The sequence below is a fragment of the Camelina sativa genome, chromosome 8 (genome assembly GCF_030686135.1).
Source record: "Camelina sativa cultivar CO46 ecotype springtype chromosome 8, ASM3068613v1".
Taxonomy (NCBI): domain Eukaryota; kingdom Viridiplantae; phylum Streptophyta; class Magnoliopsida; order Brassicales; family Brassicaceae; genus Camelina; species Camelina sativa.
The window spans coordinates 5,325,989-5,340,091 of record NC_141887.1 but is presented as its reverse complement, the minus strand read 5'-3'; the positions used below and the strand labels follow the sequence as shown (position 1 = coordinate 5,340,091).

The window sequence follows — 14,103 nt, the reverse complement described above, 5'->3', positions numbered from 1 at the left end:
ACACCATACATTTACACTACATTTGCATTTGGAGTTAAGAATGGAGTATGATGTTTTGATGATAAATTCTCTCAATTTGGCCAATATTCACAATCTGGATATAGATAAAAATATCGGATTAGAAAGTATTCGAAAAGAAAATAGATAAAAATTAAGTGAAAAACATCTATGAAATTTTTATACTTGTTTGTGTATGGATCAATAAATCGACTTGTGATCAAGTATTGACCCTGAAATAAAAACAATAAGAATACCCCTAAGAAGTTAGTAGAAATTGGTAATATACATCTGAGAAAGAAAATTAATTGATTTACTTTTAAATTTTTCTTGATTGGTTGTGAGATGTATGATTAGCATTTACAGGAAATAAATTGTAGACAAAATTAGGCTTACATCCATTATACCAATTATAATTTTGTGTAAAAGTGAAGTTACCACTCTTTGATCACAACATGTACTGTCATGTTTAACCAGCAACTTCATCTCTTAACCTATATACATAAAAAGTTGAGAATGCCATTGAAATATCTTCTGAAAAGTTGAGATCACTATTATACAATTTAAATGACAAAGTTTTAACTTCTCACCTAAAATTAGAAGACAACACCATAGGCTTCTCCAAATATACTTTAAAACCCTACATAAACACATTATAAATATTAGCTTATTTCTTTAAATTATAACTGAGAATAAATATAATAATCATAAACTAAAAAAGTGAATAAACAGAACATCTAAACATATAACAATCTAAAAACAAAACAAAGAACAAATAAATTTTCACCACACAAAATAAGGTTTTCACAAAGATCCTCTCTGTTTTTGGTGATGGACTTTTTTCGAGTATTGAGTTATTGTGAATTGACGACTTATTTATAGATACATTTAGTCGGTTACGTTATTCATCAGTTTGTCAAATTTTGTTTAAAAACTAATATTAAAATATCTATAAGATTTGATTGTTTTTAATGTTAATTGTGCAATCAAGGAATCTTTAATATACGCTACTCCTCAAAATATGCTACATTGATCATATGTTAACTATCCGAAATTTATGTGTAAATTAAATATCAAATTGACTACTTATTAACCGCATATTTACTTTTAGGAAAGATATTCTAAAACAGAATTTTCCTAATCTTAACAATATAATTTGAATTGTGTTATACGTTACATTAAATTATGACGTGCTAATTATGTGGGTAAGTGCGGGATGTTCTAGAGAATATACCATAGTATTCAAGATTTGATTATATTATCTACCAAGATTTGGTAAGTTGCTAAAATTTAGTAAACAAACTATTTCGTAATCTTGTATACATAATTCGAAATTTGAGACATACTATGGTATATTTTTTCAGTGATTTCGATCAGTTATTATTTATTGGGAATAAACTAAAATAAGTTAACATCCTAAGATTATGTTAACTGTTCGATATTGTGGTGTTAATTTCCGATATTTTTCCTTACATAATCTAAGCTAATTTTGGGGAGTTGATTTATTTAGATTGGTTATGGGTATGGTAGGTATTAATAGCACCCAATTTTGATGTGATATGTATATGTTAGGTATTAATTGCATCCTTTTGACCCAAAAAAAAAAAGTATTACAATTGCATCCGATTTGGAAGGGTTATATCATTTTATTTTGGTTCGGTAATACCATTAATTTCAATCTGTTTGGGTCCTATCAATATCATTTTGTTTGGCTCCTTATTTATACTTATCCCTATTTAGTTTTCAGTGGCATTTCATTGTAATAATCTCTTAATCTATATCTACTTATTAAAAATGCTTCCCTTTTAATAGTATATTCCCTTTTAATAGTATAGATGATAATAAATATATTAAATATGGCTTGCTCACAAATATATTGTTGATTCAAAATCAAAACAAACTTAAATATGTATGACCTCTATATATATCATCTTATTAGCAAACCAAATATCACACATCTCCAGTGCTGGCCCGTCCATAAGGCAGCCAAAGCATCTGCTGTAGGCCACATCTTATATTCTAGTTTTTGGAGTAGTTATTAAATAATTTCTCTTAACAAGATGGTTATGTAGGCTCAAAATGCATTCAAGTTAGTAGGTTCGAACACCAAACAGGCATTATTTTTATTTTTTCTTTTGTTTTTAATTTTTAAAATTATATAATTTATAGTTCATAAATTTAGAAAACACTACATATAAAAATTGCTTTAGGCCACTATTTTCCTAGGACCGGCCCTGCACATCTCCATTGTTTCTTATGAGAGCTTTTGTATAAAACATCTCATTATCAAGCAAAACAAAAACGTTTTGTTTATTTTTTTTTGTTATAATTCATATTTTATGTCATTTGTTTGTGAGTATACTAATCATGTAATATGTTGTGCAGCTAATCCTAAACAATGCAAACATATCAATTATGATTGATATGCTCAAGAAATTACGCTATAATTTTTTTGCCTGATTATTTTTTTTGTTCTTTTTTTAATTAACTTTTCAAGTTTAATATGATAACAAATATTTAAGATGACTTTTTTCGTCTTCTTATCAATGTATATAATTTCTCTTGATAAGATGCATGAGATTTATGATCATGATAATATGTTCTTAGAGATGGATAAAATATTTCTTTGTTTTGCATTTTAACTTTAAGCCCACCATTTTATTACTTATCTAAATCATATATATTTGAATAAAAAGAAAATTTACGTTGATTTTTTGGCAGATCGAAGTTCTATGTGTCCTTGCAAGTTGCAACAACAAATTGGCAAGCATGAATTCCAGCTGAAATGGATTTGTTCGACTCAACATCATATACAAAACACATGAAATCAATACGTAAAAATGGAATATGTATCAAAACGCTTGCCAAGCATGACACATTATCTATCTTCTACACGTTTTGCCCATTAAAAAACAAAACAGTATTCCAGTGGCAATCACTTATTAATCATAATATTTTATATAGTCATATTAAACTTCGAAAATTATACTGTTTATGGAATCATTTAAAGTAAAATAATACTACCTCATTTGGATTACATAATCTATATAGGCTTTGTAATATTACTTTGAGAACAAACAATGACCAAATATATGTAATAACACTACATTATTAAAAAATGATCCAAAAATATAAGTTGATATATTTTTTGGATTTAAATTTCTGCTGTATTATAATCCTATGTTATAAGGATTTACAGTATCTATAATATCCTAAAATATTACTTCTCAACAACATATTTTTAAAAAAATAATCAAATCTAGCAAATATATACATATAGGATTTAGGATATAGGATTTTTATAAAAGTGTACAGATTGGTTTGCAAAACTCACAATCATAAAGTTGGATGGTTAGAATTGATATTTTTATGAATGCGATTCTTTACGGGTTGGTCCGTCAAAATATATTGTGATTGTGTATTTTTTGCAAATTCATATTTTTATGAATACAATATTTTAGTGGGTTGTTCCATAAAAATATACATTGTAATTGTGTATTTTTTACAAATGCAGTTTTTTACGGATTGGTTAGTCAAATATACATTGTAAATGCGCATTATTATAAATGTATATTTTTATACGAAAAAATGTTTTACAGGTTGGTCGGTCAAAAAACATATGTTATGAGACTGTTTTTACAAATAAAATCTTCTACAATATTTTATGTATTCCAATTTCTACTACAAATCAAATTACGTATTAATGAATATTCCCCGCACGGGTCCCATCCTAGTTAGCGAGTAAATACAGTAATTAAAAGTTGTTTCTTTTTTAATAAGACGCAGACATTGAGTAGAGGACATTGATTTGAACAAGAAAGTTCTAAGCCAAGTTGAGAAATTATACTGCTTGCGTTTGGATCTTCCTCCAAGCGCAAGAGCTAAGTCAAAACACAGACATGAAATTTAAATGGACAATTCTCAAATGTTCACTCTGCATCAAATTAATGTTTGCTTTGGGGACACTTTATTACATGAAATGTCAGAAACTATGGGATTCTGATTCTCTCGTCCTCTCAGAATTTGAAAACCATTTGCTCTGTGTATCCGAGTTCCTTGAGTACCCCTTTGACCTGCGGTAAAAACAAACCAACAAGACATTAGACATGAACTGCTCTGCATTTTGCTGATTTGATTGATTGATTTTCTGGAACTAATATATACAGATTCCATGACTTGTTTCAACTTTTTCTGCTATCAAATTATCAAACGTGTCCTAATAGCAAAGACTATGCTTTTTCAAGAGCCATCTCATAATTCATTGACACACATTCCCTAAAGGTCCGAAAGCCTCTTTAAGCTCAACATCGTTTCTGTGTTGCTAATTGCATGTAAACCAATGCACTCTCAGCGCAAAGGTTTAACTAACATTTAAGCAAGATGGCCAAGAAAAAAAGATATTGATGAATTGGTACAAACCTCTCCTTGTGACCAGTCTGGAGCTTTGCCTCCAGATATATGCTCCATCATCCCAGGAGGACCACATACCTGAATAAGGGTGAAGCCCACCCCAAATTATGAATTTAATAACAATGTATATTTTGATTCTAAACCATAACTTATTTGTCACTAGATCCAAATCTATAATGCTACATGTTTTGACATCCTCATTGTCATTTTCTCAGGAAAATTAAGTTCTGAAGATAATAAGGTAACTTACAAGGATAAGAGTGTCGTCTGCAGGAAGAGGTAAGCCTTTTAGAGCCATATCCTTTGAAACGTAACCTACTCCTCCTTTCCAGTTTTTAGTAGGATTGTCAACAGTGTAGAATATCTGTCGATTTTTAACATCAGAATATTTTTTAGAAACGTGTGTATGCTAATAGTAACTAGCTAGCAAACTAATCAAATGATAAATCCAAGAGAACTCTACCTTCAAATTTGGGTGGTTAGCCTGAAGTACATCAAGCTTCTGCTTCAGAAGTATATCATCTGGTGAAACATTGGCATAAAGCAATGATATCTGTGCACACAAAGAAATTGTTAAGCTCCATGTTAACACACTTTTCTTTTAATGAAAAACCTCAGCTGATTTTGAACTGAATTGTAGAGGATAACACTTTCAAGAGCTTGGTAAACAAACCAGCACTTGTATAGGAAGTAGTTAAATATTCGTATGCACAGATCACATAATTCAATATTGGGTGTAAAAGATTCTTTATGGGGGAAAATAAAAACTAAAGATAATAATAGAATGGTCACCTGCGTGTTGTCCTCGGGATTCTTCACAATGGCATCAATCACCTGGAGCATTGGAGTAATCCCACTTCCACCAGCAATCTTCAAGTTTTTTTCCAACACAAAATCACAGGTTAGAATTTATCTTTTATTACAAAAACTGATCACAAGTCAGTGAATCATGCTACTAAACAGGAACTTCATGAAACAGTTGAATTTCTAAGGACTTGCATATCAACAAATGAGAGCAGGCGAATAATTCTATCCACTGAGATAAGAAAAAACCTAATAATGCAGTCCATATCTTCAAAGTTTTACTTCCATATAAACAAAACAAATTGTATGCAAGAAACCTTCAGTAAAGTTGGTTGTAACAAGGGAATAAGAGTATACCATGCCAATATGTTTCTTCATATTCGGCGAATATTTGAATTTTTCAACGGGTCTACAAGAAAAGATATAGTTACATACGACATATAAAATAAATAACTATAACCAACCGTAATTAAAGAAGGCTATATCAAACTATACCCTTTTACTTCCAACACATCCCCGGGTTTTAAGCTGGCAAAATGTTGACTCATTTTTCCGTCTGGATATACCTGCAAAAAAAACAGTGAACTACATCAACAAATAAAACTCAGGAAATGCGTGCAATCATAAATTACATCTACTTCTGTTCTAGAAAATAGTAGCAAAAGTAGAGTTATGCACAAGTATATTAACAGGATATTCATACCTTAATCAGTAAATCAAAATAGCCCTTAGCCTCTGGGTCAGAGATAGGAGTGTAACTGAGATCAATTCACAAATAGAAGATAAGTAAGGACAAAGTGTTATAAATCTTATAGTTGAAAGCTAGACAAATAATAATCTGGAAGATTTATTTGCATGATAATTTGTATTCTGACTAATCCAAAAGGTGGAAATTTTAAAGGCAGATACCACAAACATATATGTCTGCATAATTTCCAAGCTTTTGGTTTATTTTCTTAATGACAGATATCATTAGAATATCATCAAAACAAAAGGTAAAAACGACTAATTAAATGAAGATGCGGTGTGAAAAAAATGGTCTCCTTGAAAGCCATTCAACAAAAGTGAAAATATGCAACAGATAGGCTAGCAGAGCAATGGTTGTCCGGACATAAAAAAACAATGCAAAGCTGGTAAAAGAAATTTAGCTGAACTTACGGTCTAATGACATATTTTGTTTTCCCTTCAGCATTATAGCCTAAAGGAGCCCTGTATAAAGAAAACGGAAAGATAAGCCTTGCAACTTTAATTGAGAAATTTTCACAAGTCGTGCAAAATAAAACAGTTTTACTGTAAAGAGGGACAAGTGTGGCCACAGCATACCTTGTCAGGAGACAAGAAGCAACATGGAGACCCAATTCAGCTGAGGGCTCAAATGAGAACCTAGATTTTAAAGCAAAGCCAAAACAAGAAAACCAAAGCTTATCATTTTAAGAAATGGACTTAAATACATGAGTAATGCAATACGAGATTAAAAGACTCTTAGAGATAGTAAGAAACAACTTTGGACGCCTAAACTGCAGATTCCAGCCATATTAATAGCAGCAATTCCCATTACTGAGATATGGATATATATATGCTTAGAGGGTTAACAAACTAAATCACTTGAAATTATACCAAATGACACTCAATCATGCAGATGGTTCATAATGCATACCCTCTGTGCAGTAAAGGGATACAAACTACTTAGCATGTATTGGAAATTACACAAGAAGGACGAGAAACAAACAAGCATTCACCGGACAGCTAATTCATACCATCCCACAACCATATAAAAGTCCCCTTGTTCAGTAACTATTCGCTATTATGACAGTATATATTTTCCTTGCCTATTCTTCATATTATGTACATAAAAGGCCGGTGGTTAACAAAAAAGAGCACTTCTGTCATCCCAGTTACAATATAAAATGTAAGTCCCAAAGTAATACTTTTAGTGATCACCACATTACCAGATTATGAAAAAACTTGAAAAGTGTCACAAATTCAAAGCTAATATGCCTTTTTGTGATGGAAGAATTAGTGAGTCAAGCGAATACCTGAACAACTGGGTGTTGTGGCTAACTCTAGCAGTGTCTTGAAGCTTGAACTCGAGCCATTTATCAGGGTTTAGAGCTGAAACAACACAGCAGAATACAATAAGTTTCGAGTAAAGAGTGAGAAATACACGCTATAAATATATCCAAACAGCGCACCTGTTTTTGGCCCAGTCTCTTCCTTAGCTTGATCCAGATAAACCTGAGATCATAAACCAAAAACGATTATAAACACAAGCCATATCAACTGAGAAGAAAAGCCTAATACGCTATTATAAAAGATCTATATGTTTCGTATAGTTCGTCTAAACTCGTCTGATTGAATGTGAAATACAACAAAACATACACTGAACAAAATGCAAGAGGAAGTAATCAAACCAGCTCGGCGAAAAAAAGAAAAAAAAATAGAATTCGATATGATCAGAGACGATAGATATAAGGAGCACTAGAGAGAAAACAAAAGAAAAGTTCACCAGATTGTTGCCGGATGCTAGGTAATAGTAAGAGAATCCGCCGGAGAGTGCCGCGATCGCACCGGCAGAGAATCGGAAAGCGCCAGAACCAGCTTTGCTTTGGGATCCAAGTGCGACGGGGAATGCGATTGGAGCTGACCTAGCTATTCGCCGGAAGAAGGTGGTTGCCATAGTGTTGTTAGATCTTGGAAAATGGTTTGGACGTGGAGGAAGAGAGGGTTTTAGAATCTGGGAGAAGGAAGAGAGTGAACGCTTATGCTACTCTACGGAGATGTGTATTTACCAACGGTGGAATCCTCATTTGTTTTTGTTTTTTCTTATCGTAAATTTTAATTTAAAAAATGGTATAGTTACATTTAATCATTTCAATTTTTGAAAACATTATATCCATTTGTTTGAAAATTTACACAATTATTTTTGACAACAACAAAATTAGGAACCTAATTTAGAAAACAACTTTATATTTATTATTGAGGTAAAATTCTTTGATATGTAAATTGTTGTTGCAAGAAATAACTTGGAGCAAGTCCCATACAACAAGGACTCATCAAATCAAAATAAGCATCACCATAGCAAACGTTTGGTTTCTAAGCATCAAAGTCATCTTTCTAACTACAAACTTGAGAGAGAGACACCGGCTTGTTGTTTGGATTGAACATTGCCAGGAGCCTGATCTACCCATGCTGAGATCAGGTGGTGCGCGATTGCAAATGGCCCCGGGATAAACATAGGAGCGAGCTCACCGCTTTCGAGATTGAAATCTGTTGATAGACTCTGGCTTCTCTCTACACCTTTGCACATCTGCTCTATCTTTGCAGCCGCTGTTCTTTGCGCCTTTCTGTATTCTGCAACATCCAGTGCTTTCTTCACATCTTCTCTACTGTGCCATTGAGCATCTGCGCAACAAAAACAATCACAAGAAAACATGTTAAGAATGTGATGGATTTTAACAAAAATCTGGCACTCCAAAGACTCGGAAGTATATATATATACCTTCCAACTCTTCTTTGTCTACATTTATGTCGACCGTCTTGGCGTAAGCAAAGAACCCGACCATCAATTGGCATGGCATGCTACTTGGTCCCACTGCAATTTAAGACCACCATATTCTCGCTTATGTTAAACTTGCATTCCAAAAAAAAATAATAAAGCCGTTATGGCACTAAGATCAAGGTTCCTAACTACCTAGAGTTACAACAGTAGCAACAATTGAAGATGCATCCAAGGTCTATTGTCTACACATGGGAAAAGCATGAGAAATATTTTGGTAGACATACTACGAATAAGGCTGTAACAAATATATATAGGTTACTCAGTCCCTTCTTGTAGAAAAAATGTGATCTAAGTTTCAAATCGATAGTTAAAGAACTACTATGCTACGAGATGCAACTCATAAAGAAACCCTCCTTTTTTATCTGCTTTACAATTAACTTGTCCATCAGCACTATTCTATGAAATGTATGCCGTAAATGACCTATCACACTCACGGATGCATGCATTCTACATTAGCTAAGATAAACGTTGGAAGCCATAAGCTAATAAACATAGATAGAACATATGAATGCAAGACAGACAAACCCTAAACTAACAACTATACTTATTTCTTAACTATTCAGTTACCAGGCCAGGGCTGAGAGCTATGATAGACAACTTCTCCTACTTCAATGCCAGTCTCTTCCCATGTTTCTCGCCTCACAGCCTCTTCTAAGCTTTCCCCTGGCTAGCAGAAGCAGCGTAGGACAGTAAGAATACTATACTTGTTCAAAAATGAATTGAGGTGGCTTAGTAGTGAAAGCTTCATACCTCAATAAATCCAGCTATACAACTCCACATTCTCGGTACAAATCTGGATTGCCTGCTTAAAAGCGCACGATCATTTTCTCGATCAATGACTAACATTATAACCACCTGTAATAGACAGAGCACCAATCAGGCAGAGGTTCCACAATGCCATACTCTTAAGGGAAATCTACAAATGAAGGAAGCACCAATATACCGGGTCAACACGGGGATAAACCCGCTTCTTGCATGTCTCATTTGAGCATTGTTTTCTCCTCCCTGCTTCCCTTGGAACAGTTGCACCTCCACAAGATCCACAAAATCGTGATACATTGTGCCATTCAAGCAATGCCCTGGCCTATCATGATATAGTTAACAGGCATCAGCACCAATACGATGGTAACATAGGTTGAGATCAATCTTGTGGACGAAAAGCAAGAAACTACCCCTAAGTTTCTAAAATGCAGCAAACTTAGCAATAATGATACTTGTTAAAGCAACCGTAACCAACAACAACAAGTTCAAGCATGATCAAAAGCTCACATACATGGCCGGCAATAACCAATTCATCCATAGCGCGTTGATCAGCCCAATCAGCAGCAACCATTAGGGTTCGAAGCTCGACGAAACAGAGCTTCCTACCCCCTAATTCAGAAACAACACCGTCTTCATCCAAATCAACAGCCCAATACACCAAATCTTCTTCCACCTTGGGTCCTAAATACACAAGCGAGTCCTCCCTCAGATCAGCCCCACAACTCGCCAACAAAACTTTACAATCAGCCAAGCTGATCCAGCCCAGATGCCATATAGGAGTGGTAGTAGCGTCTCCACCGCTGGAGAACACCAGTGGACGACCCTTGCTAAAGGGAAGTACTTTAAAATCAGGGGAAACAGTGGGTTGATTAGGGATTACTGGGATTAGGGTTTTGAGGGATTCGAAAGCGGAGGTGGGTGAGAAAGGATCGGTTGATTTCGGAGTTTTGGACTTTAAGGGATTGCCTGCGAACGCGTGGGTTCTAAGGTTCATCGACATTGTGAGAGCAGAGAGTGTTGTTCTTCTGGCTAAGTTTAGAGTTACGGATCTGGAGAGGGAAGAGAGAGCTGGATATGTAGAAGAAGAGGAAAGAGAGCGAGCATCTCTGTTTGCTTCTCCCCATTGAGTTTCGCACTTGATGATGGGAATTGATGATGCTAGGGGCTCCCCCACACGGAGTGAGAAGTGAGCATCGATGATTCAGAGCAGTGTTGTCCACACACGTGTAAACTTTGCAATTGGTCACGTGATGCGCAACTGTCGGCGCCTACTCTTCAATTTTTAAAATTAATCAATTTCATTAATTAAATCAAAGCTTATCTGATAAACCCTCCAATTGCATTGATTAACCAAGCGAGAAGATTTACTAATAGAAGAATTTGTCTTGGACAAATATTTTAATGAAACATTGCGAAATTCAGAAACATTTTCATTCAAATCCAATCAAACGATCAAGAGTTAAAAAGGGTTTTTTCATGAGAGAGCCCAAATGGTTGGTCCAAAAGCCTTAACCTTCGAGGCCGAGGGTGGATGTCAACCACGCGCACAACTCATCCATCTCCTGTGGGATTGTGTAGTGACCAAGTGCACTGTAAGGTTTAAAGGTCACCTTCTTAAACCCATTTGAGAGTAAGGCCTGTGAAGATTTCTCTCCAAACTTGAATGGTACCACATCATCACCTGGAAACCAAATTAGAGTAGATGAATCAACAACACGAGATAAGGAAATCTTAAAAACGTAACCCTTTTTTTTTTTTTTTTTTTTAACTTGAGTTATGGAATATTTGATTAACCAGAAGTAACTTAAGGCTCATGATAATACTTCTCGTAGCGAATGAATTGCATTTGCAGCGCGGTTCAAAACTAACAATATGTCCAATTGGTTTGGCATATTGAAAATGCTGACAAGTTAAACATTTCAATTTTTTGGAATGGTATTATAAAAATTTGCTAACTTACTTTTTCCATGACAAACTACAATGGGCAACGACGCAGCTCGGTCCTTGATCTGCCCCTCTTCTAGTTTGCCAGCCAATGTCCTGTGGGAATAATAAACGTACAAAAGTGACTTCAATATCCCGATTAGACTAGGAGAATATTAGGAGAAGAGGAAAACATACTTTGCACATGGAAGCCAGCCGCTTAAGCCTATGACTGCGCTTAAATTGATAGGGTATGGATTGCCATTTCCATATTTGCCAAGAGCAAAACATGTTGCAGAATATAGAGATGTCGCCGCACCCATGCTGAACCCACCAACACCTAATTTAACTTCAAGCAATGAAAGATAACATAGTTTTAGAAATGGAATCTCAAAATCTTGGGTTTACAGCCACAGCTTGGGAGTAAACTAGGCACACATTACAAGTAGAGGGTTCTGAAACCAAAACCACGATCTAAAATCCAACCAAAAGAATTTTAACTTATTCAATATCAACAAAGAAATAAATCGAATAGGATATAACTCTAAGATGCAATTATCTTTACTCATTCTTCTTACTATTTTCAGATATTGGAGGGGGGGGGGGACGAAAAGGCAAGTTTGGAAGGAAAACTTACTGTCAGCAGGCTCATTCACCAACAGATTTGCAACATGTGCAGCAGCCACATCCAATCCTTCCATGTCATCAGGTCCATTTTCACTGATGCCCACAACATCAAACCCTACATAAATTACAGTAGCAACTCATCAAATCATTTGTCACACAAAATATTTCACTATTCATAGTCATTGACATTCGAGCACAAGTCTGATGATAGTGTCTATAAAGAAAGGTAAAGAATGCTCTATCTGTTATACCAAATATGTATAGCCTCCAAGGAGGGAAGTAAAGTTTCTTTTTTGGTTAATAGTAAACTATATTGTTGATGGAAAATGTAAGATCCTGTAAAAACTTGTCGCTTATGTAGCATAGCAGATGATAATTTTTGTATAGAGATTCCCAATATTTAGAAAGAACAAAATAATGCGTCTCTGGTCTAGTTATGTGGAGCCGAAATAATGATGAGCTTCATACAAAACTACAGACGCGTAAAGAGTTTGATCTATAATTGCGAGCTTATCCTGAATCACTTGGTTGGCTACTTAATCTCTGTTCATAAGTTAGGAATTCCAAAACCAAAATTGTTGTTTGATCTTTTCTCTCTATATCTCGTCAGGTATCTGAACCATATGATTCCCATGGCACATTCTTTTGCAAGAACATGATTAAATTTAATCGTATACTCTTTAACCTACCTGTCTATTTCCATTAGGACTAGATTCTACTAAACAGAATGAAAGACGAATGTTATGGTAGCAAATATACTTACAAGCTGTGGCGGGCATACCACCAAACAAACTTACTGGCTGAGAAGGAGCAGTCGGGCATAACCATTTGATCTTACATAACAAATACATATATAGATGGGTTAGTATTCATAAAGATAAATTAACTGAACACGTTTAAAACAATCAAGGCAACAGCTGGAGATCACTTAAAGCTTATATAACTCACATTTGGAAGGGGAAGGGTCTCAAACATCTGGGACCAGCTGCAGTCAGAAGAAAAGAAAAAGACTTAAGATTATGACTAACAATTTTTTTAAACTAGCCGTGTATCAAGTTAAGTTTGTATCAATCAAGACGGTGAACAGTGTCAAAATTTGAACACTAAAATAAGTTACATTCATAACTGGTAGCCTATTTACAGTTTCCACCATTCCAAATATCCCCGGATCCAGACTGTGAACCAAAATGAAAACCAACTTGGGACAGAAAATAATTACCTTGAGCCAACGTCCCCAAGCCCATGTAGCCAGACAATAGTTGCTTGATGTTTCCCTTTGGGCTTAACAACATGAGTTTTCCCAAACTCAACTGCTTTTCTAATATTTCTTCCTGAGATGATGTTGCAATTAAGGGGTTTCTTTCATATTTTTCCATTGAAACTCGCTCAAAAACAAAAAACAATATGTAGAAGAAAAAAAAGAAGAAAGAATAGACTAACCTGAACCAACTGCAGCACCGGAGATACTCATACTGGAGGACAAGCAATGCCGTGAACAAACACTTAGTGAAAAAAAAAGACCCTGCAAGGAAAACGAATACATCAATCTCATTCACACCACATTGTTCAAACTTCAAACCTTAAAACCTAAAGAAGTAAAAGACAACATCCCTAGTTCCCAATTCCAACTATTCTATTCATCAGACGGATAACCTCAAAAATTTCACAGACGAAGAAATCCGAAAACTCTAGAATATAATAAATCATCAAAATCTAAAAGCATTGTGCAGGAAAAGGCACAAAAGTGCTCGATCGATCGACAAAAAAAAAATACCAAGGATTCAAGGAAACCCCAGATAACATTTGCAAATCGAAAACCAGAATGAATGATACATTACGGAGCATAGAATACCTCTGATGCAGTATACCTCGGCAAGGGTTAATCGACGGAGAAGTAGGAGAGACGGAAACAGAGCTTTTTAGCAGCAATCCATAAACTCTAATGTGGATTACACTTTTATGTTTGCCTTATAGTGTCTATAATTATTGATTATTTTCACTTTTCCCCCCAAACTTTTTGT

At 34.7% G+C, this 14,103-nt stretch overlaps 3 protein-coding genes across 6 annotated transcripts; all 3 read right to left on the bottom strand.

The window, feature by feature from the left end:
- Positions 1 to 3,748: 3,748 nt before the first annotated feature.
- Positions 3,749 to 8,026, bottom strand: LOC104706350 (NADH-cytochrome b5 reductase-like protein). The gene is made up of 13 exons (XM_010422540.3): positions 7,718 to 8,026; positions 7,404 to 7,446; positions 7,248 to 7,323; positions 6,535 to 6,594; positions 6,370 to 6,420; positions 5,915 to 5,969; positions 5,707 to 5,777; positions 5,569 to 5,620; positions 5,200 to 5,277; positions 4,871 to 4,960; positions 4,658 to 4,771; positions 4,417 to 4,485; positions 3,749 to 4,070 (listed from the first exon to the last, which is right to left on the bottom strand). The coding sequence occupies exons 1-13, from the start codon at positions 7,886 to 7,888 to the stop codon at positions 4,014 to 4,016; spliced, it is 987 nt and encodes a 328-aa protein (XP_010420842.1). The 5' UTR covers positions 7,889 to 8,026; the 3' UTR covers positions 3,749 to 4,013.
- Positions 8,027 to 8,161: 135 nt separating this feature from the next.
- LOC104706349 (nudix hydrolase 19, chloroplastic) lies at positions 8,162 to 10,873 on the bottom strand. Of its 2 annotated transcripts, none has more exons than XR_015563866.1 (6): positions 10,044 to 10,773; positions 9,714 to 9,854; positions 9,521 to 9,625; positions 9,338 to 9,433; positions 8,711 to 8,803; positions 8,162 to 8,613 (listed from the first exon to the last, which is right to left on the bottom strand). XR_015563866.1 is itself a non-coding variant. In XM_010422539.3 (6 exons), the coding sequence occupies exons 1-6, from the start codon at positions 10,530 to 10,532 to the stop codon at positions 8,330 to 8,332; spliced, it is 1,212 nt and encodes a 403-aa protein (XP_010420841.2). In that variant the 5' UTR covers positions 10,533 to 10,873; the 3' UTR covers positions 8,162 to 8,329. The 2 variants fall into 2 exon arrangements, 1 of the variants encoding a protein (XP_010420841.2); XM_010422539.3 differs by having other exon boundaries at positions 9,338 to 9,437; positions 10,044 to 10,873.
- Position 10,874: 1 nt separating this feature from the next.
- Positions 10,875 to 14,069, bottom strand: LOC104706348 (uncharacterized). 3 transcript variants are annotated; one of them, XM_010422538.3, is made up of 9 exons: positions 13,951 to 14,069; positions 13,523 to 13,604; positions 13,302 to 13,413; positions 13,031 to 13,067; positions 12,846 to 12,915; positions 12,093 to 12,197; positions 11,654 to 11,804; positions 11,493 to 11,572; positions 10,875 to 11,213 (listed from the first exon to the last, which is right to left on the bottom strand). In XM_010422538.3, the coding sequence occupies exons 2-9, from the start codon at positions 13,551 to 13,553 to the stop codon at positions 11,041 to 11,043; spliced, it is 759 nt and encodes a 252-aa protein (XP_010420840.1). In that variant the 5' UTR covers positions 13,554 to 13,604; positions 13,951 to 14,069; the 3' UTR covers positions 10,875 to 11,040. The 3 variants fall into 3 exon arrangements, with proteins under 3 accessions (XP_010420840.1, XP_010420838.1, XP_087317836.1); XM_010422536.3 differs by having other exon boundaries at positions 13,935 to 14,065; XM_087461710.1 differs by having other exon boundaries at positions 13,302 to 13,441; positions 13,935 to 14,023.
- Positions 14,070 to 14,103: the final 34 nt, after the last annotated feature.